The following is a 27,534-nucleotide window of genomic DNA, read 5'->3' as shown; positions in this document are numbered from 1 at the left end:
ATTTAAGTTTATTAGGGTTGGAAAATTTGGAGAGAGAAAGTTACGAAAATTAGGTTATTTATCTGGTGTTTTAGTTTGATTAAGACTCTTAGATTTATTTTCTTTATATAGATTGTATTAGGTTTTATTTTTTTTATAAAACAAAGATTTTGATGAATCAAGAATGAGTTTCTTTCATAGAGTGAAGTGAGTTCTCCATTTTTGATGTAATTCCAAGAACCCTTCATGTGATTCCAAGGTTTTATCTTTCTATCCCTTCTCTTTTTTCTTCTAATATTTATTTTTCTTTTTATTATTTTCTCTAACTTTATTAAATTCTTGATTTTTGAAACTTACAAACCTCAAATCTTAATACTTTTCATATTTCTTTAACCTTTAATCCTTCCCCTATAAACCTTAACCTGTAACCCTTTTCATCTATCCTACTGAATGTCGTAATTGCAAAAAAAATTATTTTACTTTTGGGTTTACTTTATCCTAGCTCAAATCCTTAACCCAATTTCCAACCAAATTTTCCTAAACCCCCATATTTTCCCCCTATCTTACCAAAATCCTTAACTCAATCCTAAAGCCAATTATCTAATTTCCCAAATTTCTTTTCTTCCCTTACCGTCCTGCATCAGATTTGGTATCAGAGCATGTTCTCAGTTTGTTCTCAGATGAACTAAACTCAAGGCAAGTAATGAAGATATCTATGAGCCTAATCTAAGCAATAGTGAGATTGACGAGTGTGAGGCCTCATTATTGTTCTTGAAGAAGAATTTAAGCTTGAAGAATTTGATCAACTGACACAGGAAATTGTGGAGACTACATTCTTTGATTTTGATACTGATTTTATCTCATAAAAAAGAAAATGCAGATAATGTTTTGGATAAATCAGTGAGTTATGCAAGTTTTGTTTCCTATAAAAAAATGAGAGTCCAAATTTGGTTCGATGATTTCAACATTTGGGAAGAGTTCAAATTGAAGACTCAGCTTCAGGATAAATTAAAGTGGAAGACCCTACCTTGGAATGCATTGATTGAAAAGCAAGTTAGGATCATATTACATGTGGATTATAGATACTTCATATGCTAGGGAATTACTACAATTTTATTTTGCCAGTGGCGTAATCTTCCTAGTCAAGGAGAATTGATGGGGACATCAAAACTTGAAGAGTAGATTTTAATTTTTATTTAGATTTCTGTTTTAGTGTTTTAATTTTATGTTTTTTAGGCTTATTTTAATGTTTTATTAGCCTATGATCTTAGTATAATATTTAAGGGCAGTTTAGTAACTTTAGTTTGTCTTTTATTTAAGTTTATTAGGGTTGAAACATTATGAGCGAAGTTACGAAAATTAGGTTATTTATTTGGTGTTTTAGTTTGATTAGGATTCTTAGATTTATTTTCTTTATATAAGATTGTATTAGGTTTTTTTAAGGAGTGAAGAATTTTGATGAATAAAAAGAGAGTTTGAACTTGATCTTTCCAGCAAATGGTGTAGTGTGAGGCCATTTTGGAGTGAATCTAATATAATGTTCTTTTCTTCTAATCTTTATTTTTCTTTTTTGTTTTTTATTTTATTTTCTTTTAGTTCCTTGTTCTTATATATATGTAGCATAGCAAGAAGTCCCAAATCCTTTATTTGGTTAGGAAACAAACTCTGCACTGCTTTGGGCCCAAGAAGTGAAGGGAATGAGCATGATTGCTTGATTTTCTAGAATTCTTGATTCTTGAAACCTACAAAACTCGACCCTTAATCCTTTCTTCATTCTCTTAGCCTTTAATCATTACCCTATAAGCCTTAACCTTTAATCTTTTCCTTACCCTACAAACCGTAACCATAACTCTTTTCTCTATTCAAAATCGAATGTCTTGGGAAAACATTCTGAAACTTCAATAATGGGATATTTCCCACACCAAATAATTTCATACATTCAACGTTACTATTGTAATTTGCAATCTTAGATTCTCAAGTGAGATATTTCCCTCACCAACAATTCTTGGATGATTCAGATGTGGTCAATAACTTTTGTATTACTACTAGTAGCCATTGATTCGACAAATCTCACACCACATTGGGGAAAAAAAAGCATACATGCTGTAGAAGTCAAGGAACAATCCCAAACACCACTAAATGCACAATATTACTATTGATTTATATAAGTCAGCCTCAATTGACCCTTAAAAGGCTTCTAAATGAGCCTCAATTGATTTATATAAATCATCCTTGGTGTGATTCCATGATTCTATCATTTTATCCATTTTCTAATCTTCTTTTTGCTTTTGTAACCTTTCTTGTATTTTTCTAGTTCTTTATTTTCTTGAATGCAAGGACTCTTGAATTCTTGAAACCCCTAACCTATTTGTTTTGTTTTCTTTACACAAAATTTTTTACCCTATAAACCTAAACCCCTAAATGCAAAATGTCTTAATTAAATCCCTCCCAAACCCTTTTGAGTTTACCTTAAACTTTTATGATAACCTATTGTAGCTCATATTGTGTAGTTATTTTCTTCAATACGTCTATGGTTTTAAATTTCGATTTCAATATCAATTTTATTCAATTAGGAAATGAAATAGTTTATAGAGATGCTTCAACCCATAAGGAAGTGTATTCAAATTTGAAAACGGTTGAAACATAGCGGAAATGATGCATTGAATTTGTAGAAAATGCGTAAAAAAATATGGAAACACTATAAATCATCTTACTAGTATAAACAACAATTTGAGTAAGAAAAGTATGATCACTGGCTTTGAGACTTGCTATAGTCAATCCAAGACACTTCCAAGCTAATAAATGGCTGGACTTGCACATTTAACTCTTCATAATTGATGTCAAGTAAGTACACAAAGAAAAATAAATAAATAAATGCTCTATGATAGAAAAAGCTCATAAGCATGTTCCCACTTTATTCATATCATGTGGATACCTTTTGAAGAATTTTGTGAGGACAGTGCACTCAAATTTGTTTAACAAATTATGTCAGCAAGAAAAAAAAATGTAAATACTTATTTGATATGATTACATCTAAACCATTACATTCATAAGGGCTTAGGTGCATAATGGCTTCCCTATCCTACCTTCTTACTTCAGAGCTTTAAAAGGTGTTTGACACATGTACCTTGAGGTTTCTTCGTGATGGGGGCTTTATCGAAACTTCTTGCACCTTATTAATTAACATGAAGCATATTGATAATCTACTGAGAATTTGATAATTATGGATGCCTCCTGCCTTGCGTACCTTTAAAAAAAAATACCTTGTTTCAAAGGTGTGCACCTTATGTGCATATGTTGATGTTGGCAGGTTGTAGTAAGTTAAAAAGTTCAATTATGTTTTATGTAAGTAGACCCTCTAATAGCCCCAAATAATAATAAGCTATTCTAGATAAATAAGATGAACAAGAACATCTCTTTCTTCCATATTAAACGGATCTGTGTGTGCTTGTGTTTCATATTTTCCATTTTTAATAAATTTATCCCATTTATTTAAATTTTTTTTTTTTGGGGTTTACGTAAAAAAGTGTGCTCATGAGACTAATGTCTTGAATTCATTGTTTTCACATAATTTTCTATGAGATCTACTGGTTGTTTAAGTGCTGTAATGTCCATTAACATTTTTGTTTTGAGTTGAGTGGTGAATCATCTGACCAATGTGTGTGCGCCTTTCACGATGTTGATGGCAGTGGAAGGAGGTAAGGCTGCTGCTGCTTCTGGTGTAGTGCCTCCAGTGAATGCAAAACCAGCTAAAGTGAAGCCTCCTTCACAGAAGAAAGATGGTGTTCAGGTTGCAGCCGCCGTGACAGCTTCTGAGAAGAAGGGAAGTGATCGCATGTCTGAAAAAGATAGGAAGAAAGATGTCCCTCAACCACGCATGCAATTTGATGATAAACAGCGGGTGGAAAAGGCTAAAAGGCGGGCTGTAGTCAAGAAAACTGAAGCTAGAAACAGAGTTGAATTGTTTAGACATTTACCACAATATGAACATGAAACTCAGCTTCCTGAACTTGAGTTGAAGTTTTTCCAACATGATCCAATGCATCCTACTGTATACAAGGTATTTGCTAGTGACTTAATGCATACGTACCCAAAGTTTTACTTTTCACAGAAAAAGAACTCTCTTCTAAAAGGTTTCAAGTTTTTTGCTGTATTGTAAGATATTACTTAACATTTATCATAGTTTATGATTTTTTACATGGGAACTGTGGGGGGATAAAATCGGCATCTTGTCTGGACTCGACATGCATCTCTAGGCATTTATCATGTCACGTGGCTTTGTTTGATTTGGCTTCTATCTAATCGGGAAATAATCCCAACGGGAAAGGATTCTCTATTTATGGATAATTACCTTATATGGATAAGAGCAAAGCTGGCTGTTACAATTTGAAAAGATTAGGATTCATTTTGAAGATTAGGGTTTCTTTTTTATAAAAAGGGGTCAAACCACTGTAGGGGGTGGGGTGGCGGGAGGGGGGGGGGGTGGGGAGGGAGAGAAAATCATTTAACAGGGAGACTCACTGTAGTGGAATGGCTCCCCGAGCTCAAGGACAAAGGCACGTTTGCCAAACCATGTAAAAAAATCTTTGTGTTCTTTTTCTTTTCCACAGTTTTTTATTATTTGTTGATTTATTTGTTCCATCGATCCGAATCCTGATCTCGAGGTGGATGGGGGGAGGAAAAGAAGGGAGAGAAAATCATGTAACAAGGAGATTTACTATAGTGAAATGGCTCCCCAAGTCCGTGGACATAGGCACATTTGCCAAACCACGTAAAAAATCTTTGCGTTCTTTTTCTCTTTTCCACAATTTTCTATTATTTGTTGATTTATTTGTGCGATCTGGATCTGGATGATCCTGATCTCGAGGTGGATGTAGGGGGGGAGGAATAGAAGGGAGAGAAAATCATGTAACAAGGAGATTCACTAGTGAAATGGCTCCCCGTGGACGTAGGCATATTTGCCGAACCACGTAAAAAATCTTTGCGTTCTTTTTCTTTTCCATAATTTTTTTAGTATGATCTGGATTAGAATCCTGATCTCAAGGTGGATGTAGGGGTGGCAATGGGTCATGTCGTGTTGAGGTAAGGGTATAATGAAAATTTACCAAACCCAAATCCGACTCATTTAATAATAATGTCAAAAACTTAAACCCAAACCCAACCCAACCCATTTATAAATAGGTATACCTGACCCCAACCCATATGTAATCTGTTTAATAAAATTTTAATATTTATGAAAAAAAATAAGTTACATTTTCACCACCAAAAATAAAATACCATTACTAAAAACAAAGTCACACAGCCATAAACTAAGTTTAATGGTGAAAAATAACTTTCTTTTGAATTTTTTTTTTCAAAGTTCATATAATTTTGTCCTTTACAATCATGTGGCATCAAATCATGTTTTTGGATGTCATAAGGGGATGTGGTCAGAAAACTTTCCTTACTAACTTAGTAAGGAAAGTGTTTTTCATTATTATTATTATTTTGGGCTAAGCAAAGTCTATTTCATCATCACATAGACATACTAGCCTTAGTTAGTTAGATCTTAAATCTTACTAAGGGTCGTTTTGCCAAGATGGATATCCATATTAAGAATAAAACACTACATGCCTCTAGATTTCATATAAAAAATGGATTAGCAAAAACATAAATAGCTTAGTGAGGAAAATGTTTTTTCTTTTCCAAACTAAAAGCTTAACCATTAATTATTTGAAAAATATCTTAAAACACTTCCTATATTATATAGAATTTGAAAAAAAAGTATTATGAAAAAATTCTAGGAAATTCTAGTAAAAAAATGGGTAATTTAAAAAATTCTTAAATAATTGTTGTATTTAAAATTACACGTTAATAACAGAATAACTAAACGTGTCAAAACGGGTTAAGTGGGTTGATGTCCCTAGCCCAAATAATAATTGTGTTAGACAGGTTGACACTATTATGACCCAAAACCAATTTGGCTTGACCTAAACCCACTAATTTTGTGTTGTTTTCGAGTCATGTTAAGATTGCCACCCCTAGGTGGATGTGAAAAATTGCATCTACAAGAAGCATCCATTGCAGTTAAGCTACCAATATTGCATCCATCAGAGCACAATCTTCGATAAAAATTCCCTTAAAATCGTCGAACAATTTTCTCCACAAGATGTCTTTCGTCTAATGTTGCTTCCCTTCAATAACTTGAACGTTTCCTTCTCTTCAAAGGCCTCAACATATAACAAAAGGTAATGAATGCCACATGATCCTTCCTCTATCTTGGAAGACCCGAGTCTCCCAATTCTTAGATAACGAAAGAACTAGTTGTGGAAACAACCCAAATAGTGGAACCAAGATCACAATGAATTAGAATATGATCGTCGGGCTTGCCAAAAGATTTACACATGAAACATAAATTAACCAAGACAATACTAGACCTAAAATTAGTAATTCTTAAAATTTTATTTGCAGATGCCAACCAAATGAAGAAAACAACTTTTGATGGGATTTTTTTAATCCCAATAAAGACACTAGGGAATTCATTTGATCTGATACTTTGATTAGGAAATTATATAAAGATTTGATTGAGAATACCTTATCCTTAACTATGATAACATGAGATAGGATCTCCAATAATCTAACGACTAAATGAATAAAGCTCCTTCTGAACCCCAGATCCCAAAACACCTCCCTTTTTTGTCTCATGAAATTCTCAATCCAAAGTTGTTCCAAAAATGAAAGAGTGCAAGTTAGGAAACTGATCATACAATTATACATTGCTTATTGGTCCAAAAAGTTTGGTCGCATTTTCTAGCTCTTTCTGGATGGATTCGTTGCTTTCCTCAGTCAATTCAGACATTGTGCCATTCTTGGTTTCTGGGGGATTGAGTCATCTTCTAAGAGGACCTCTTACACTTTTCGCTATTTGTTGGGGGTTGTAGAAAGAAAGAAATACTAAGATTTTTGGCGGAAAAGCTCAATTCGTGCAAGTGACTGCAATCTTGATTCTTGGGCTTTTATTTTACCAGTGTAAAGTGTTTAAGAGAATTTAGGGGAGGGATTTTTTGATGATTTTGTGGGAAGGTGGGTTTGTAATCTCGAAGATATGTATTGGGGGGTTGAGCTGCTCTTAGTTACATAAAAAAAAAAGAAATTGACTATGCTAGGGTAACCGGCCATTCCATACGTCATCTCTAAAAGGAATCTTATCTTTTATCTTTACCCTAAAAATTATTATTTTCATAAACTCTAGAGGATTCTGGCATATCTCTTTCTCAACACCGCATCCAAATGACCTTGGAGCCCTTTTCACCCTCCATTTCTCAACACCGCATCCATATCCCACAGACAACAATGTTCATCTCTAACCTACATAGCCATTTTTCCATTAGTGCTATATTGATTTATCTTCAATTCCAAGCCCCCTTGTACTTTGGGGTGGCAATTTTTTATTTTATTTTATTTCATCAATGAATTTTACAATTACTGGATGTTTGGCATTAACGATTCGCATATAACCAATTCTAGACATTAATAATACATGGCCAGCTTCCTTTGATAATACCCTAAACCCTAGGGAAGTTGTTACCTCCTTGAAAGAGAGATATCTAACCATTAGATGATGGGGGCATAATTTCTGATTACCATCATACTATACTCACAGTATGAACAATTTTTTGGAATTGTCAATACTCAATATAATGTAAAGGTATGACTAGATCCAAAGAAGCTTTTTACCTTTCATGATTCGGTATAATTTATGTCGCACCAAAGAAAATCTTGGATAAATTTATCTAGTCTCTTCTCCATTTTTTTTTTTTTTTTGATAGATAAAAGGGACAATACAAGCAACAAGAATGGAAGGTTGAGATGACCAACCAAGAAAAAGAAAACAAAAAAGCAACTAAGTATTTGAGAGAATACAAACGCTTTCCCACCAGACTAAAAAGTCCTAAAAAATGACCCCTTTGAACTTGTTGAAGATCTTACACCAAAAGAACGAGAGACCAAGAACAGACATAAAGATCTCTTGGCTAGAAAATGCCTTTCCCTCGAAGGTTCTTGCATTCCTTTCCTTCCAAATTCCCCAAGTTATAGCAAAAGGTGTGAGAGCTAGTCCCAAATTGAAGCCATTCAACAAAGATCCCTCTTATTGAATCTAGGAAACAACACTCCACACCAAACCGAGCAAAAAAAGAGCCCACACCTCCTTTGCCGCAACACAACGCACTAACAAATGATTTACCGATTCCTCTTCTAGCATGCACATACAACAGACATTCGGCCCACAAAAGCCCCTTTTTCTTAATTGGTCAAACGTAAGAATCCTTTCTTGAACTGCTGTCCAAACAAAGAAGGCTACCTTAGATGGTAATCTTGGCCCCCACTTTGGAATATGAGGAAAAGTAGGATCTTTGCTCTTATTTAAGTAATTGTAAAATTCTTTAACAGTAGAAAGACCTTTAATGTTAGTGCTCTATACCAAATTTCCTTGTGCGTTATTGATAAGACCCAGCAATTCCTTAACCTCCAATACTTGCCAATCATTTAGGAATCTTTTAAAACCCAAGTCCCAGCTCGTGCCTCTAGAATCTATCGTCCAAAAACTAGCAACCGAAGGTTTCTCTTTCCAGAAAGAGCAAAAAGCCGCCATGAATCTTTCCTTCAACGATCCCTCTTTGCACCGCAAATCCTCCTAGAATCTAACCTTATCTCCCCCCTACCCACCTTAAAGGTAACCCTTCTTCTGAATTGAGGAAGAACCTTTAAAATACTTTTCCAAGAAAATTCTCCCATAGTTTGCAGCTATCATCTTTCGTCACAACCCTTCCCACTCTACTTCAAACCTCCAAAGTCACAGTCCTTAACAAAGCCCCATTCAAAGACCCCAACTTCCCGAAATCAAGATGTCCCAAACTCTTGACTGTGCAAACAATTTTCTGACTCACTAGATGTAGTTGACTCCTTCCTCGTCATGCCACAAGTCTCTAAATAAGTTATCCAGTTTCAGCTCCACACTCCTAGGGATTGAGAAGAGAGAAAAATAATAAACTGGAATACTATACAACACACTCTTGATCAAAGTAAGCGTTCCTCCTGTAGAGAGGTAATTGGCTTGCCAAGAGCACAACCTTCTAGAGATCTTCTCGATAACCGACTCCCAAATAATTTTACTCTTTTAAGGAGCCTTCAAAGGTAAACCCAAGTAAGAATAAGGGAAAGATCCCACTTGACAACTCATATAAGCCGCTAGAAACTCCACATTCAAAACTTGCTCCACCGGGAAAACTTTACACTTCCAGAGGTTCACTGGTAGCCCGGTCACAGCTACAAAACAACATAATAAGCCTCCAAGGAATCTGATTTGATTTATATCCACATCCAAGAAGTCCAATGTATCATTCGCAAACTGTAATTGGGTAACTAGAGGTTTCCCAATACTTGACGAAAAACCTCCCAAATCCTCATTTTCCATTGCTTTTCCAATCATCCTTCCCAAAGCCTCTACCAATACCAAGAACAGAAAGGGAGATAAGAGGATCACCTTGGCGTAGACCACGAGAATCCTTAAAGAAACCTTCTAGGTAGCCATTGACTAGGATGGAGAATGAAGAAGTAGAAACACACTTCAAGACCCAATAGATTCACTTGTGCCCAAACCCCTTACGAATTAGAGTGTACTTTAGACAACTCCAGCTAACGTGATAATAGGCTTTCTCCAAATCTATCTTGCACGACAAGAGTTTTTAATCTCGAATCTAGACATTCATTTGCAACAAGAACCCCATCCATGGTTTGTCTCCCACTCACAAAGGCCCCTTGACTTAAGTCAATGATCTCTATCATCAACTCTTTCATTCTCAACGCTAACATCTTCGAAATAATCTTGTAAGTGGCACTCACCAATCTGATTGGTCTAAGATCAATAATGTCTTCCATCTCGCCTTTTTTGGCACCAAGGCTACAAAAGTAGAATTCGAACCCGATCCATGATGCCATGATCATAAAAATCCTTCCACCACTACCATCAAATCCATTTTAGTTGTATCCCTATAGAATTTAAAGAAACCCATGGTGAACCCATTCCGAATGGGGGTTTTATCTGAGCACAAGTTAGAAAGGGATGTCAAAACTTCCTCCTCTTCAAAAGTCCTTTCTAACCAAGACCTTTGCGTATTGGTAATGCAATCAAACTGTAACCCGTCGAGTGTTGGCCTAGCTTGGTGCTTCTTAGTATGCAGATCTGCGTAAAAATCTACCACGCCCTTCCCGATTTCCTCATTCCCTTCTACCCAACTCCGTCCCATTCTTATCTTGGAGATGAAGTTGGATTGTGAATAGAGTTAGAAAGTAGACCAGGGTATTAGCAAGAAAGCTTTTTATCAATCTCATCTTTCCCCTTTAGAAACGTATTTATCTTTTTTTCGGAATCTCTCTCTCTCTCTTCGAATTGGTCCAGAAGAGAACTATGCTGAGGATGGAGATCAAGGTCAAAGAGGTAAAGGTGGAGCGCAAGGTATTCGAGCTTAAGGATATTTGGGTTCAACGTAAAAAAGGGCTTGAGATCAAGGAGAAGGGAAGAAGAATGGATTCGACTATCCAATTGTTGGGGGAGGAGGCAAGCTGGGTTTCTAAACAACTCGAGTTAGCTAGGTCTTCATAAAAAATCTTCAAGGCTAAGTACGCTAAGGATGGGAGAATCTTTTTGATTCAGGGGGAGTTAAATCAGTTTGGCAGGTTCCTGAAACTTCAACAGTTCTCAGAAAAATTTCGGTTTCGTGGGATTGTGTTCCCAGAAGGTGGAGGAGGAAAATGTTGGGGGGAAGTAAGTACAGTTGTTAAAAGTTGTTTAAGTCCGGATGAGAAGATGAAGGCTCCAATGGATGTGGGGGGGGGGGTTAGCAATCAATGGGCAAAGGTTCCGTATATAACTCATGCCCCTTTGACAGAGTTTCCTGCTTCGTTAAGGGAGGAGATGAGCTCCAACCGTGAGGTTAAGCAAGCTCATAACAATGGCATAGTGTTCGGCAAATGGAGATGGGCCTTTATTTGTAGTGCGAGCTCTCTGGAAGCAGATTGGGAGAAGTTTTTGTCGTTAATGAAACTTGATCTTTCTCAATCTTCTAAGGTTAAACTATTAGATTGGAATCCACTGAACCGGATCTTCTTGTTGGGTAATAGAGAGGAATTTTTGAAGGTGAACTTAAGGAGAACAGTGTCGGCGGGTAACGTTTCTTTCAGTTTACGACCTTGGTTCGCGGACTGTAACGCTATAAGACCAGTGTGGAACGAAAAGGGTACTTGAGTTAGCATCAGTGGTCTTCCATTTCATCTATGGGTTAATTACGCCTTCCGTAAGATTGGTGCCCAGCTGGGCGGACTTCTAGAGGTGGAAATGAACACCCTAAGATGCGCGAGATTGACAAGTGCGAAGATTAAGGTTGGTTGCTCTCCATGGAGGATGCCTCGCGGACTGTATCTTTGGGTGGATGGTTTCCGTTACAAGCTAGGGGTAGAGGTGGACATGGCAAGTAAAGAGTATGAGGGGCAGGAGTCCATGGTAGAGTGGAAGCAAGGGGAAGAGGTTGGGAGTATAGGCTCAGCGAAGACTAGTTCACATGTTGCTGTAAGGCTTTGTCAACCAACAGAAGAGGGAGAACTGTTGGAGAATAAGGTACTTGAACTTAGTGTAAGGGATCGGGCATTATCAAAACATGGGGGAGGTTGCGTGCGAAAATATCAGAAATTCAAAATTCGATCAAGCTTAGGGACACGTGTCAAAAGAAACGTTATCATCAAACCACGTCGACGAGATGATAAGCATGCGCGTACGGTTCATTTATTACGTAGGGCGGCTAAAAATCTCGAATTTATTAAGTGGCTGCGTGAATATGGGATAGTGGATACCTGTAAGCCCAAAGTTTTTGATGAAGGGTCTAAGTGGAAAGAGGCCCATGGAAATGATAGAAAGCCCGCAGCAGCTGATGGATTGGGCTGCGGTGGCCCAGAGAGAGCTAACAGAAGTTTGAAGGGCTCAAACCCAGGTTGCGGCCCAGGCCCTATTGGTAAGTATAGACGACAGGGTAAGGAGCCCAAACGAACTGGCCCATCCGTTAAATGGATCGGGCGGAAGATAGCCCGTGGTCATTTTAAAAGGGACGTTGGGTCTAAGAAAGTTAAGAGGATATGGATGAAGAAAGGAGTTCAGTCGATTTCTTCTCATCTCTCATTGTCAGAAGAGGGAGGCAAGTTCAAGGCAAGGGGCCAAGAGGTTTGGACGGGTTTCGAGATTGAAGGCAGTCCGTTGACGATGAGTAAGTTACAGGAGTTTGCTGGGCAGGATAATAGAGAGAATGGACGACAGTTATACAGTGGAGGGGTCCTGGAAGAGGAGACGCAAACGGATAGGTGTTCCGACTCAATTCGAAGAGAGATCCAAGCAGATCCTGATGGTGATACCTATTGTCTAAGGGAGGTTAGTGACCAGCGACCACTAACAGAAGGTTCGTTCGAGCATGTGGGATCAGATGTTGTCAAAAAGATTGAGGTTGGGCATTCCAAAGCTTGGTCGCAATCTGAGAGTGGAGAATTAGACAGAAATACTACAGAGATTATGACACCTTGGCAGATTTGTTGTAGAGATTTGAATAGAGAGGGTAAAAGTCAGACGACTGACAGAGTTATGGGTAGTATGGAGTTGGGACAAGCCTCCTTGTTAATTAAAACTTCATATCCTACAAGGGAGATTAGCGAAGCCATAACGACACCAGAATTATGAGGAGCAGTCAAGAAATAATCTCATTTCAGTGAAAAGAATCCAGGATAGACTTCGAGCTGAGCTATGGAGACATCCAGTTATAACGAAAGTTCCCGAAACCCCTAGCAACAGGATTGTAGAGTGCTGGAACACAGGTAACTTTTTGGTGATAAGCCTATCTGGTCCTTTCTGTCCTTCTCAGGTATTTTCTTTACTTCCTGTTGGATTTTTTCGTCAAAGTGGTCATATCTTTTCTGCGTTTGCGTCGTTGTCTTTTCCTTTGGATGTCTCGTTGCTTGGTTGGTCTTTGTGGTGCTGGTTCCTTGTACAGGTCTCAATCTTCTTTAGCTGTAGTCGATTTCCTCCAATCCTTTCAGCTTATCAGAGAGGAGGAAGGTAGAAGGGAGAACAGGAAAGATGGCAGTCCGTTAACTCTGGAATCATTACCATCTAACCAGAATCCAGGGGAGGTGGAAATTGTTAATCAAACAGAAACGTATAAGGATGGAAATTGGGCCGAAAGAGACAGGGGTGAACCGACTGTGGAAACTAGGGAGGAAGGGATAGTTAGGACAGAGTTGGAAACGGTTGAATGGCTTGTAAGTGAAGCTCTAAATTTGGCGGAAGAGTTTGGTTTAGTCCCAGAGGTAGAGGACAGAGAGTCCTCATTGATTCTTAGGGTGGCTGTCGGAGATTTAAGGGAGAGAACAATTCTGGAAGAGGAGCTAAATCGCATCAATCCAGCATACGGAGTGGAGGAGAGGCATGAACAAGTGGTACATGAGGACACTCAGGAAATCCGAAGTTATAGGGATGGAGAGAATAATGAGTTGGTGGTGGTAGCACCCTTGGAGATGACAAGGAGTTTAATCATAACAAGAGTGGACAAGGTGTTGGTCAGAGAGGAGAAGAGGTAGATTAGTTGTGTCCGTTCCGGGTTTTGTTAGGTGTCCAATGTCGCTTAAAGTTATTTCTTGGAATGTCAGGGGGTTAGGTGATAGGAGGAAAAGGGCAGCGGTGAAAGCGTTCATTAGAAGTAAGGATCCTCTCATTGTTACGCTTCAGGAATCAAAACTAGCCTATTGTGATGATAAGATCATAAAAGAAATTTGGGGAAGAAATATTGATTGGATAGCTCTCCCGACTTTAGGCTCAGCTGACGGGATCATTATGATGTGGAATAAGGATCGGATTCAAGTGACAGATAGCTTAGTAGGGGCCTTCTCGATCTCGATTTTGTGCAAGAAAAGGGATGAAGACTTTCAATGGGTGTTCTTGGGATTTATGGTCCAACCATCATTAAGGAAAGGAAGCAGTTTTGGGAGGAGATTGAGGATGTGGCGCGATATTGGGAGGAACCTTGGGTCCTGGGCGGAGATTTTAATGTCATCAGATTTACTCATGAGAAGAATACGGGTTTGAATATTACTAAGGGGATGAGAAGTTTTAATGAGTTCATCAGTAGATACCGTTTGATGGATTTTCCTCTCTTGGGTAGACGATTCACGTGGTCCAACAATCAAGATAACGTCAGGATGTCCAGACTAGACAGGTTTCTGGTTGATAATGTGTGGGAGGAAAAGTTTCCAAATGTGATTCAGTCGGCTAGCCCTAGCCCAGTTTCTGATCATACTCCCATCTTCTTAGAAGCAGGCCACCTTAGACAACACCCTCTCCCTTTTAGATTTGAAAACATGTGGCTAGTGCAACCCAACTTCCTTGAGCTCGTCAGGAATTGGTGGAATGAGTGCCCTTCTGTTGGGAATCCGGGTTGGGTGTTCAAGAAGAAGCTCAAATTTTTGAAAGAAAAGTTGAAGACATGGAACAAAGAGGTTTTGGGTAGAGTGGAGGTGAAAAAGAAAGAGATTTTGACAGATATTGAAACCTTGGATAATAAGGAGGAAGAAAGATCTTTGGATTTGGAGGAGAGAAGTAAAAGAACAGAATTGAAGTTGGAGTTCCAAAGAGTGGCACTGATGGAGGAGATAAGTTGGAAACAAAAGTCGAGGGTTAAATGGCTAAAAGAGGGGGATAATAACACAAATTTTTTTCATAAAGTAGCCAATTTTCATAGAAGAAGTAATCAGCTGGACAAACTCTATATCAAAGATATTTTGGTAGAAGGAGAAGAGGAAATCAGAGTAGGGGTGGTGAATTTTTATAAAGATCTATACAAGGAAAAGGAACCATTGAGACCGAGGCCGGACAATCTTGAGTTCAATTCTTTGAGTCAGGAGGAGAGGGTGTGGTTGGAAAGACAAATAGGAGAGGAGGAGGTTAGATCTGTTCTGTTTTCGATGAGTGGGGATAAGGCTCCGGGTCCGGACAGTTTTAATATGGAATTTTTCAAGCATTGTTGGGATATCATATCGCATGATTTCATGGAGGTCATCAAGGAATTGCAAGACAAGAAATGCTTGGATTATAGCCTTAATAGCACTTTTGTGGCCCTGATCCCCAAGAAAGCTGGGGTGGATAAGCTAGGAGACTTTAGACCCATTAGCTTGGTTAGCTCGGTTTACAAAATTATTTCCAAAGTGTTGGCATCGCGGTTGAAAACAGTTATCCCTAGTTTGATTAGTGATGAGCAAGGAGCTTTTATCAAGGGAAGACAAATTCTAGATGGGGTGATGATGGCAAATGAGTGTTTGGACTCTAGGATTAAGAAAAAGCAAGCGGGGTTGATTGGGAAGATTGACTTACAGAAGGTTTATGATCACGTAAGTTGGGACTTCTTAGAGTATATGATGGGGAGGATGGGTTTCGGAGGGATGTGGATTAGTTGGATAATGAAATGCGTTACAACGGTGTCTTACTCGATTTTGGTCAATGGGAGTCCGGCCGGGTACTTTAGAGGTTCGAGAGGGTTGAGGCAAGGAGATCCTTTATCTCCCTTTTTGTTTCTTATTATAGCCGAAGTCCTAGGTAGGTTATTTAAAAGGGCAGTTGAGTTAGGTAAGTTGTCGGGATTTAGGGTGAATAACGGTCCTTTGATTTCTCATCTTCAATTTGCGGATGATACATTAGTTTTCCTAGATCATTCGAAGGACCAGGTGAGGGTGCTTCGTGTTTTATTGTGTTGCTTTGAGGCTATGTCAGGATTACATATTAATTTGCAAAAGAGCAAGCTTTTTGGGGTAGGCGAGGTGAATGATATACATTTGATAGCCACAACTTTGGGATGTGGGTACGACTCCCTCCCCACGTCCTACTTGGGCTTACCTTTGGGAGCACCCTATAATAGCATTAAAATTTGGGATGGTGTGATTGAGCGTTTGGAGAAAAGGTTGAGTACGTGGAAGGCTAATTATCTATCGAAAGGAGGGAGAGTAACTTTAATCAAAAGTATCTTAACAAGTATTCCGGTTTACTTTCTCTCGTTGTTCACACTTCCAAGATTCGTTGAGATTAGATTAGAAAGGCTCATGAGGGATTTTTTGTGGAATGATAAGAGTGGCAGGAAGAAGTATCACTTGGCCAGATGGAAAGTGATTTGCAAGCCGAAAAAGAATGGTGGGTTGGGCATAAGGGGGCTTAGATTAGTTAGGAAAGTGGCTTTGGAGGTTCGGCGAGGAGAGGGGTAGTTTGTGGAGGAAAGTTATTATGGCTAAGTACGGGGAGACAAAATTTGGTTGGTATAGCGGTGAGTCTAAAGAGTCGTATGGTTGTAGTGTTTGGAAAGGAATTCTGAAAGTGAGTAAGGATTTTGAGAAAGGGATTAGGTTCAAAGCGGGGTTGGGAGACAAAATCAGATTCTGGGAAGACAGTTGGTGTGGAACTTCGGATCTGGCGACTCAATGTCCGTCTTTATACGTTTGTTCTTTGAAGAAGAACCGAGCTATCCAGCAGTGTTTGATTCGTAATGACACCGGTTCTACCTGGGATTTGGGGTTTAGGAGATGCTTTAATGATTGGGAGCTAACTGAAGTTACATCTTTCCTTGATCTCCTCCATACGATTCAACTCAACGATAGCGAACATTATAGGTGGGAATGGACAAGGGCTAAGAATTTGAGATTCTCTGTCAGGTCCTTCCACAAATGGCTCATTCCTTTTTCAGAGCGGTCTATTGCGACTTCTATTATTTTTTTTAAGTCAGTTCCTTCTAAAATCTCCTTTTTTGTTTGGTTGGCTTCCCTCGGGAGGATTCTTACAATGGATAATTTAATAGCTAGAGGTTGGATCACCCCAAACTGTTGTCCTCTTTGTTTGAGGGAAGGGGAATCGGTTGATCATATTTTAATTCACTGTTCTTTTTCTTATAATATTTGGTCAACCTTCCTAGGTCTTTTCCGTATTAGTTGGGTTTTCCCTCGTAAGTTCTCTTCCTTGCTTGTAGAATGGACCAGTATTGACTTTCACGCCAAACAAGGTATTCTGTGGACTATGCTTCCTTCGGCTATTGCTTGGGGGGTTTGGAATGAGAGAAATAACAGGGTGTTCAATAGTAAGGTCAGAAGCTTTCAGGCAGGGTTCTTAGAGATCTTGGGCTTGTTATATTTGTGGTCCAAACAAAACTTGGACTTCGCGGGGAGTACTTTTGATGACTTTGTTTTTAGATGGGACTCTCTGTGCAATAATTGAGCCTGTAATTGTTCCTTAGTCTTTCTTTTCTTGTTGTTTTGTGGGAGGCTGTCTCGGCCTCTGTGTACTTCGCTTTTCCTCTTATCAATATATTATACTTAAAAAAAAAAAACGTATTTATCTTTCCACGCACTTGGCCTACGACTCATCTTGCCAATGACGGAATCCCAAATAGCTTGACTTCTATATGGAGCCCCAAGGGGAAGACTTGTATATGTCAAGGGTTGGGATTCCATTTTACATCCCAAAATTCCTTCCAAGGTAGCTATGCGAAGCTATGCGAGTGATTGGCCCCTCACCCATCAACTTAGATACGTTTGAATTAATTGGTAAACACAATACTAATTCAAAGCATCACAATAACCCCTCGAAGAACCTTACGTGTTCAATGGAAGCATTTGAGAATACCAATGTATCCTCAACAAAATGAAGGTGTGTGATCTTGGGCCATTCTTTCCAATCTTAAAACTCCCTAATTTCCATATGTATACTGCCCTACAAATGACCCCCCCAAGCGCTTCAGCCACAATGTTGAATAGGATCATAGAGAGAGGATACTCTTGCCTTAGATCTTTTGAATTTCTAAAAAAATCCAATCGGGCTCCCATTAAATAGGATAGAAAAAGAAGCCAAGGAAACACATTTCATCACCCATCCTATCCATTGCATGCCAAAACCCTTTCTTATCAATATATATCTCAAGAAGTCCCAATTGGCATGATCATATGCCTTTTCGAGATCCAGCTTGCGTACTTGGCCCGACGCTCGCCCACACTTACTCAAGTTGATACATCATACATTCATTGGTTATAAAAATACCACCCAAGATTTGCGCCCCTTTTATGAACACCCCTTGTTCTTGACTAATTACTGAAGAATCTATCACACATTTCAACTAGTTAGTCAAGACTTTCGATATGATCTTGTATGAAGCACCAACTGGGCTGATTAGGTGGAAATCTTTGATTTTATTAGCTCCTAACTTCTTTGAGATTAATGACACCAAGGTGGCATTGGAACTGCAATCAAGGAAGCATCCATCTTGGAAATCCTTAATCACCATTCTGATGTCCTCACTAATGGTATCCCAACGCATCTGAAGAGTTCTTTGTAGCAATTGTAATAAAAATATTGCATCGAAGAGTTGGGGCAAGGTTAAATTTGTACCAAGGTTAAACCTCATCTACCGGCAATGTTTCAACCAGGAAAAAAATACAAGACTCTCAGCCGAAACATTCCTAGAAAAATTTAAAATATTTTCAAAAAATCAATGTTCATTTTAATTTTTTAGTCCGGTTTCAATTGAAATTGGAATGTCTTGGCCTAAACATTTTGGGATGGTATGAATCTTGAAACCATGGTAAGGACACAAAAAAATGGAAGGAATAATAGAAATTGATGGTCAAAAAATTCTTTGAAGTGACTGTGGTTATAATCTTGGTTTTATTCTCCATAAAGATGGGGAAATTGAGGGATATGTTGTCCATAGACCTAAAGATGGATGATTAAAGATGAAGTGTGTTTTTGGATTGCTATTGATTGATGCATCCAAATCAACTTAAAAAGAGACTTTCTAAGGAGGAAATTATGCCAATTTTACTTTTAGGGAGCTGAAAGTTGAGGAATCAAGAAACACGTGCACCAATTAAGCAGCCTTCTCGGAAGTGCCAAGAAGCAACTCTTTGTTGGGAGTGGGAGTGTCACTGAAGACCAGAAATTGAACTATTTTATGACCGAAAGTGGGGATCGGGATGTTGGATAGAAGATTTCTGCTACTACAAGCATAGACAAAGCAACACCCAGATGACAATTTTTATAATAAATTTTTCTTTTTTGCTTGATATGCATATCATACACACACGGCCTATCGCTCTAATGCCTAGTACTTAATCATCTGGGTGTGACATTTGCATATGCATTAGAGGTCTTGGTTAGGCGTGGCACTTGCCTAGATGATGCTCTGATTACATTGAAAAAGACCAAGAAAGGTTAAATTAGAAAAGAACACATTATTAAAAGTGCAGTAGCCAAGTATTGAACTAAGGGAGAGAGAATTGAGAGTTTGGTCATGTACAATGAAGATCGATAACACTCCAAATGAGAAGGAATGTGCAAGTTGAAACTTCTAAAAGGGTGAGAGGGGGGCAAGACAGGATGTAGATTGTGGTAGTTGGCGAATTTAAGGATGTTCTAATTACGATATGACATTGCCTAGGATAGAATTGAATGCTGGAACAAGATTCACTGGTGATGATGGGGATGACAACGATGATGATGATGGTGTATATAATGGTTGTTACTAAATATCCTATCACTTAATCCATTATTTTTCTTGTTTATTTTTTTAGATTAATTTGAAAAATAATGCGAGTCCTCAAATCCTATTTTGGGGTTTTTCCAAATTTGACACTTTGTAGCCATGTTGAATTCTGACTCTCGCCATATCACGCTACATAGGAAGATAAGTTGCTTGTGTTTCTGGGAGTTTCCATTCTCTCTCTTTTTATTTTTTATTTTTTATTTCTATTTTGGTATCCCATTACTCTTTGTAATGCTAATTTTCCTAGAAGATACTAATCTCTTAGAGCATGATTTTCTATTGAGTGGTTTAAAGTATTTAAATTGTCCGAAATGCCCAAAATCAGTTATATGTGGTTTTGTTATCATAGTTATATACCAGTGTGAATGGAACTTAACAAATATTATATATTTTACTATATGCCCATATCTAATGCCTTCTATGCAATTATGTTCAGGTTGGATTGCAGTATTTAGCTGGAGACATATCTGGCGGTAATGCTCGTTGTATTGCTATGCTCCAAGCATTTAAAGATGCCATTAGAGATTATTCCACCCCACCAGAAAAAGTTCTTAGTAGGGATTTAACAGCAAAAATCAGTAGTTATGTTTCTTTTCTAATAGAATGCAGGCCCCTTTCAATCAGCATGGGGAACGCAATCAAGTTTCTGAAGACTCGCATCACAAAATTACCTTTGACCCTTTCAGAATCAGAAGTAAAAGCAACTCTTCAGTCAGATATTGATCATTTTATAAGTGAGAAGATAACACTTGCAGACAAGGTGATAGTTCAGCACGCTGTAACAAAGATTAGGGATGGGGATGTACTTCTCACATATGGGTCTTCATTTGTGGTTGAAATGATATTATTATATGCTCATGAAATTGGGAAACAGTTCCATGTTGTGCTAGTAGACTCGCGTCCAAAGCTTGAAGGGCAAGCATTACTCCGTAGGTTGGTGGCAAAGGGCCTCAGATGTACATATACCCATATAAATGCCATCTCTTATATCATGCATGAAGTCACACTGGTATTTCTAGGGGCTTCTTCAGTGTTATCTAATGGAACAGTTTACTCAAGGGTTGGTACTGCATGTGTGGCTATGGTTGCTCATGCATTTCAAGTTCCGGTCTTAATATGCTGTGAAGCATATAAATTTCACGAAAGGGTACAACTTGATTCGATTTGCTCTAATGAACTTGGTAAGTTTGCCCCTAAAACGGTTGATGTTGGAATGTATCTTCAGAATATTATTAGTGGTTTCGAGTTATTCTGGGACACTTTTCATGTTTGAAGCATTTGTTTTATGGTTTTGCAGGTGATCCAGATGCCATTTCAAAGGTTCCTGGAAGGAAGGATGTAAATCATTTGGCTGATTGGGCTAATAATGAAAACCTGCAACTTCTGAATCTTATGTAAGTTTTTGGAATTTATGCAAAATACAAGGTCCACCAATTTTATTCCCCCCTCCTAGCCGATCATGCATGGTCTTATCAATTTTTTTTAATGTGGTAACAGGTATGATGCAACACCCTCAGATTACGTCTCAATGATTGTCACTAATTTTGGCATGGTAAGTTTTACTATGGTTTCAGAATTCCAACTTTTGAGGTTTTTTATTTATCAATAATGTCTTAAGAAGTACTTGTCAAAATGGATGGATATTTTCCTATTAAGCATTCTATTTGTTGGTTTGGAAAACCTAAATTTCATATAGTGATACAACAACAGTTAATTTCGAAGTAGTTTGAAAACCTAAATGATATATAGGGATGGAGCTCTGTTTTTCAAGTGAAATGTTTTGATCTTTGAAGAAATTGGTGGAAGAAGTGTGAAATGATTAGAAAACCTAAATGATATATAGGGAGGGGGGGTGTGTGGAAGTCACCACCGACTCATGTTCTACTTTGAAGGTAACTGGCACATCAGATGAGGTGAGTGCTCCTTCAATATTTGATAAGCTAATGGCCTTGGCAATCCTATAGTTGTAGTGTGTGGAAAGTCTTGACTAAAGGTTTTACAGAATTTGCTAAAGGTCTTACATTCAAGTAGGTGATAGGTGATAGTGTGCGGGGTCTTGACCATGCCTCAAGAAGTGGAGGGCTTGAATTCGAATTTCCTTTAAAAAATTACCTGGTGCGTGTGGGTGGGTTGGGGGGACTGCATTTGCCTTGAGGATTAGTCGGGTGCTCTAATAGGCCTTAGATATCTCAGTTCGGTAAAAAAAATGATAGTGTGTGGGGGGAGATCAAGTCATGTTATGATATTGTCGCGCCCCAAAATCCTAACACTCATCCCCATGATTTAGTGTTAGAATCTCGAGGTGAGATATTTCTCATACATTTATAAACACACATAACTTAACAATTTCAGACAATGATATGATATATTGTAGCGGCAGCATAACTAAATATGATACATAAAAAAAAGCAACAATCTTTTCTCACAATTCCCTTTATTTATATATAACAAAAATAAATAATGGCTCCTACTACCAAGAATATACTAACCTGCTCTCTCAATATAAACTGACCTACTATTTATTGACGCTCACAACACACAAACCTATTGTTCTCGAAACTGCAACAATCATAAAGCTGATCATCGATCATTGGAACTTCCTAAAACTGAGATGATTAGTAGGGTGAGTAACAGGGTAGTTACCCAACAGAAAACATATATTTCAAAATCATAATCCTAATATGCAAATTAATCACACTAAAAACAAATTTAAAAATATGCAGGTTTTATTTCAAATAATATCAACTACGAAAACAATTTAATTAACATGTTGGAATAATTTTATTTAAATAATTTAATTGAAATACTGTAAAAGTAAATATCAATAAATCATCTCGGCATCCACATAATATACAATCAATGAAAGTGTGTTAGAATAGAGGTTGAGTATCACGACTGATATGAATATCTTAGTCAAGATACGTATGTGCTCCAATACTTAACCTGTATGGAATCCCACCATTAGTTCCTGATTTTGTGGCCAACAAGGTAAATCAATGAGGGTAGTTGTATATGTTCCAATACTTCACCGGTGTGGAACACTACCGTTAATTCCTGATTTTGTGGCCAACAAGGCCAACCAATAGGGTGTAGTTGTTTATCCGGCTCAGGTTGGCTCTTTGACCAGGCAGTAGTGAAACATGTCTCTATAACATGGGTCAAATCCGTTCAACTACTCTAGACTGCTAATGATCATTGGCTAGCCAGCTTCGTTTATACCTATCGGGTGTGCAAACCTCAAATAACTCTAGTCTTGTATAGACACACGGGCTATATCTAGGAAAATAAAGCACACCTCGTGATTACGGGAGCTAAATCTAGGAATATAAAGCACACCTCGCAACCATACGAGCTAATCTAGTGTACTTGGGTAGACCATACACATCAACAAGTACAATAATACTAACACTTAACATACAATCGGGATCTCTTTTGAAAAATCATTTTTTCCCCACCAATCCAAACCTTGAAATTCTTTTTCAAAATTAATAAAACCATTCTTGACATCACAATAAAATTTCTTTCAAAAATCCTCTTTTCTTTCAAAAGAAATTTTAAAGAACACCTTTTAATATTAAAACTTTTTGCTACATGTTGATGTCAACAAACAAAATCCCTTTAACATAAATACAACATCGATAGATCCAAATTCTAAACTAACATGCATGAATTTTTTATAAAATACATACATTAGACATAAATTTTGAAATAATCATTACTTTAAAACAAAAAAAGTTTTTAAAACAAATCTACGACTACAATTAAGAAATTGGAAGTTCCCTATCTTTTCAGATGCAATTCTTAGCTTTTGAGCTTGGCGTCCTGAATCTTTAATCAACTAGTCTTTCTTTTTATTCACTTTCACGTCCTAACGAGATCAACACCTAAATTAAAAGTCAAGAGACAAACAACTTAAAGAGTCAACTTCTCTTAATAAGTTTACAAAAAATGAATATGAATTAGCTCTTTATATTCATAAATATTCTTCTAAAATATCATTTTGGGTCAATTAACTTAAATCATCAAATCAAACTCACGTAAACCAATGTTTCTCGACAGTCCTAAACCCACAAACAATATATGATTGACTCACAAACTATCTCATCACAACTTTGATTAATAATAAGCACATTTCATAAAATTCAATCCTCAAGATATGCAATAAAATTTTAAGGGCATTACAAATATCCTCCCTCATAAACAGAGTATTTGGTACTTAATTTCTTGATCTCTAATGTAGAGGGAACCTCTTGGGATTGGTTTCCATAAGATTTCAATATATATTTTTTTTTGATAGGCAATTAATGTAAATGATTGGGAGATGGATCTCACTGTTAACTTGTCTCATATCAATAACTACCAGATTAGTCCTTTGGAAGATGACAAAAGGTTGTGGTCATGGAGTCGGGATAGAATATTCTTTCTTCTCTTTCTATCCAGCTTTGACCCAAAGTCTCACATAACTGATTTCCTGGCTACCTTTGGGGATCCAAAATTCCTTCTAAAGTTTTTACTTTTATTTTTTACCTTCTTAGACAGAATCATCATTGTTGATCACTTGCTTTCTCCCTTAAGAATTATTGTTGACTTCTGTTCCATGTGCAAAGCATTTCTCCATTGTGATTTAACAAGAGTTTCTTCATTTTAAAGTTTGAAATTAGTTGCATGTTACCACGTTTGGTAGGAGAAGGGCATTTCAGACATTTTCATTGAAGTCAAGTGCCTCATTTACTGTTGTTCTAAGTTAGGTTGGGATTGTAGGGGTTTCGTATTTTTGATGATCTTCTGTTAAGATGGGATGTGGCTGTTATGGATGGTTTGTACCTACCTCTCCCTTACATTTAGCTTTTAGTTTCCTTACTTTGCCATTGGAGGTCTCCTCAGCCGTACAGTTATATTTTTTTTGCAATCATCTTTCGTTTTATTATATACTTGGATTAGAAAAGATAATGTGGGAAAGCATATTTTAGAATGGTTTTGAATTAAGGTAAAATATGTCTCTGTGCTTGTTGCAGATCCCACCCACAAGTGTACCTGTCATTGTGCGAGAATATCGGACAGAACACATATGGATATAGATGAACACTGCATCGTGAATCTCTTTAACGAAGTATGAGAGCTTTCTAATTTTTCTTTGCATGCTGAGTTCACGGACAGGCCTGCGATTGCATGCTTAGGATAATAAGACCCTATAAAATCTTTAGGGTTCAAGGGCTCATCTTCCTCTTTTCTTTTTTGGAATAATATTTCTCATGTCTCATGAAATTAGCTGGTGATTTGGATTTTTTTTTTGCAATCCAAGTCAGTGAGCTGAAGAGTGTGATTTGTTCGCTTCTCTGAGCAGTTTTGGGGATGATTTTATATTTTTAAATTGTAATCCGAGTTTATTTTTCTCCCATTCGGAATTCTGCACTTGACAGCCTATTATCAATCACAGTACTAGTTAAAACAACTGATGAATTATTCTATCATAGAACTTACAGGATTGATTCCCCCCCTTTTTGATATTTACATTTAAAGTAGTTTGATATTGGGTAGTTTCTGTATTTTGTTCAGTAGTTCTTATTTTATATTAATAGTTGGTATTATTAAAAAAAGAACCACTCACTAACAAGTCAATTGATGACTAGGGTTGGATGAGTTTCAAAGTTAACTCATTGAGTTTTAAATCCCGACTTGGAGACGACAGTGTCAGGCGAGTATGTTGGTTGTTGAGCCCAATCCAGATCTATGAACTAGAAAAAAGAAAAATAAGAAGAAATTGAAGAAGAAAATCTCAGTTGTCGGGAATGATTTGCAATTGGGTTGGACTCACCTTTCTATTCAACAACTCTTGACAATAGGCAAAGTTAACCTATCTTATCTATCACCCAAGATACCTTTCTATTACCCTACTATCACCCAGTTAAATTTTCTAGCAAGAGGGAAGGCCGTCGTATCATAGTTTTTGAATATATATTGGAGGATTGACTTCTGATTGCCAAAATTTCTAAAGTATCTGCTACTCGAACCCTACATTCCACGCTTGGTAATGAAGCTCAGATTCTCTCTATCCATCGATCCAATTACCAAGGAAGATTAGCCCCTAATAGACTCTTTATCACGAATGAATGTCAGTAGGTTAACATGCCTTAAATTAAAGTTTTCAAGGGCCTCGACAGTCACCAAAGAACCATGAGACTCTCTACACCTACATACTCTTTGCACCTCCTTTAAATTCCTCCCATCTCAACTCACCACCTCTACTGAACCGCATTCTTGTCCTCTTTTCACCTACCAACTAACTAATTTCATTTCTTCTTTCTTATTTGCATCCAAGAAGGTTTCAACAAGGGTTTAAAAGAGGTTTTGTCATACAAGAAGCAATACCCTTAGAACTTAAGATAAAATGACCATGGAAATCTCTAACAATCAAATTTTATTTTGTTTCTTTATTAAAATAAAACAAATGAAGCTCTAATTGGTAGGCAAGTACCGAAATGTTGTAATAGAGATTTAGTAATTAACTACCTTAACTAATTGACTCGAGGGAAGTGTCAGCTCTCTGCTGACACCCGTTTTTATCAATCCCTAGGGAAGCCAGCTATCATAGCGGGAATGTGTTAGTCTCGTTGACACTACCTTTTACTCAATCCTAAAGAAGGTTTTTTATTTTGTCATAGGATGACCCTCTGTTGTCACTAACGACATAAAGGGTGTTAGCCTTGGAGATCAACCTTGCCTACCTGACACAACACCTAGGCTAGCATCCGTGGCCCAAACAAGCAAAGAGAGAGGGGCCACTCTTTCTACCTGCTACTCTCATCTCTTCTTCGCCACCACCAAATTTCACCTCTACCTGTAACGAACCAATGGTGCTGTCTTGTCTTTTTCCCAACCCAACAATGCTTTTCAAGGTCACGTGTTGGGTTTATAAAGCATTGAATTTTAGTCAAACCCCTAAATCTAGCTAGGTAATCTTAGTTGACCATTTTGACGACTTTACTGGAGAGAGGATCTATAATGCCCCATTTTTTTAATGCATATCTTGAGAAAATTCATAGGTTAAGCAAATAGAAATATTTTTTAAAATTTGATTATAATAAATCCGACTAGACCATTAGATCTGCACAAAAAAATGAATCAAATAGACTATAAAATCGTGAAAATCGAAGTTCGGGACATAGACCTATTAAAAAAAAAAAAAAAAAAAAAAAAAAAAACAATTATGTTAATGACCGTACGTCCTTGGGACATTATTAATACTAAACCTAAGAAAAAATTATAGATTTTTCTATTCTCATGTAATCTCATTTATGAAAGAAATCCCAGACAAAAACCCTAGCCTCCTTTAACCTTTCAATCCAATTTCCATCCACCCAAAGTCTCTTTTAGGGTTCGTCGTAGGAAAATAAATCGTCCGACTTATCGTAAGCTTTGAGGAGAACTGAAAAGTTAGGATTTTCAATCACTCCAAAGAGGGAAACTTTGCAACAAATCAGATTTCTGTGTTCTTCGGGGATTGCTCAACGTAGATCTAAGGTAGGAAATCTCAAAATCCTTCTGATAGTCGTAGGTTTTATGCATACAATTTTTGAATAAAAAAAACTATTAAGTTTATATTAAATTAGGTAAATATATGAACTTTTTCGAAATCCATGATTAGAATACTCGATTTAATGACTGTTTACTCTCCTTTCATCTCTACTGAAAAACAAAAAAGCTTCTCAAGGGATAGGATCAAGGGCTGGTCGAGCTAGCTCATATATTGACCTTCCTCTCTTGCATTGACTAAGCCCCGTTTGCATTGAATCTAATTAGACCATTGCAAATTACTGAGTATAGACACCCCATTTTGCATCCGCCTGATCTGACAATCCATCACCCGGTTGTTGTGGGTTTCTAATGATAAGCGCAAAATATACAAAAAGCTGAA

General features: G+C 37.5%; 1 protein-coding gene across 1 annotated transcript in view; it reads left to right on the top strand.

Moving 5' to 3' along the window:
* LOC147406014 (uncharacterized) overlaps positions 1-25,116 on the top strand; it is a 30,844-nt gene extending 5,728 nt beyond the window's left edge. The window contains exons 3-7 of the mRNA XM_086433938.1: positions 3,669-4,039; positions 20,056-20,800; positions 20,917-21,013; positions 21,117-21,171; positions 24,635-25,116. Of these exons, the coding sequence (XP_086290064.1) occupies positions 3,669-4,039; positions 20,056-20,800; positions 20,917-21,013; positions 21,117-21,171; positions 24,635-24,697 (1,331 nt within the window). The 3' untranslated portion in view covers positions 24,698-25,116. The remainder of the gene's footprint in view (positions 1-3,668; positions 4,040-20,055; positions 20,801-20,916; positions 21,014-21,116; positions 21,172-24,634) is intronic.
* Positions 25,117-27,534: the final 2,418 nt, after the last annotated feature.

This window comes from Akebia trifoliata, chromosome 3, assembly GCF_017979445.1.
Source record: "Akebia trifoliata isolate Shusen 1 chromosome 3, ASM1797944v1, whole genome shotgun sequence".
NCBI classification, from domain to species: domain Eukaryota; kingdom Viridiplantae; phylum Streptophyta; class Magnoliopsida; order Ranunculales; family Lardizabalaceae; genus Akebia; species Akebia trifoliata.
This window is presented reverse-complemented; position numbering and strand designations above follow the sequence as displayed.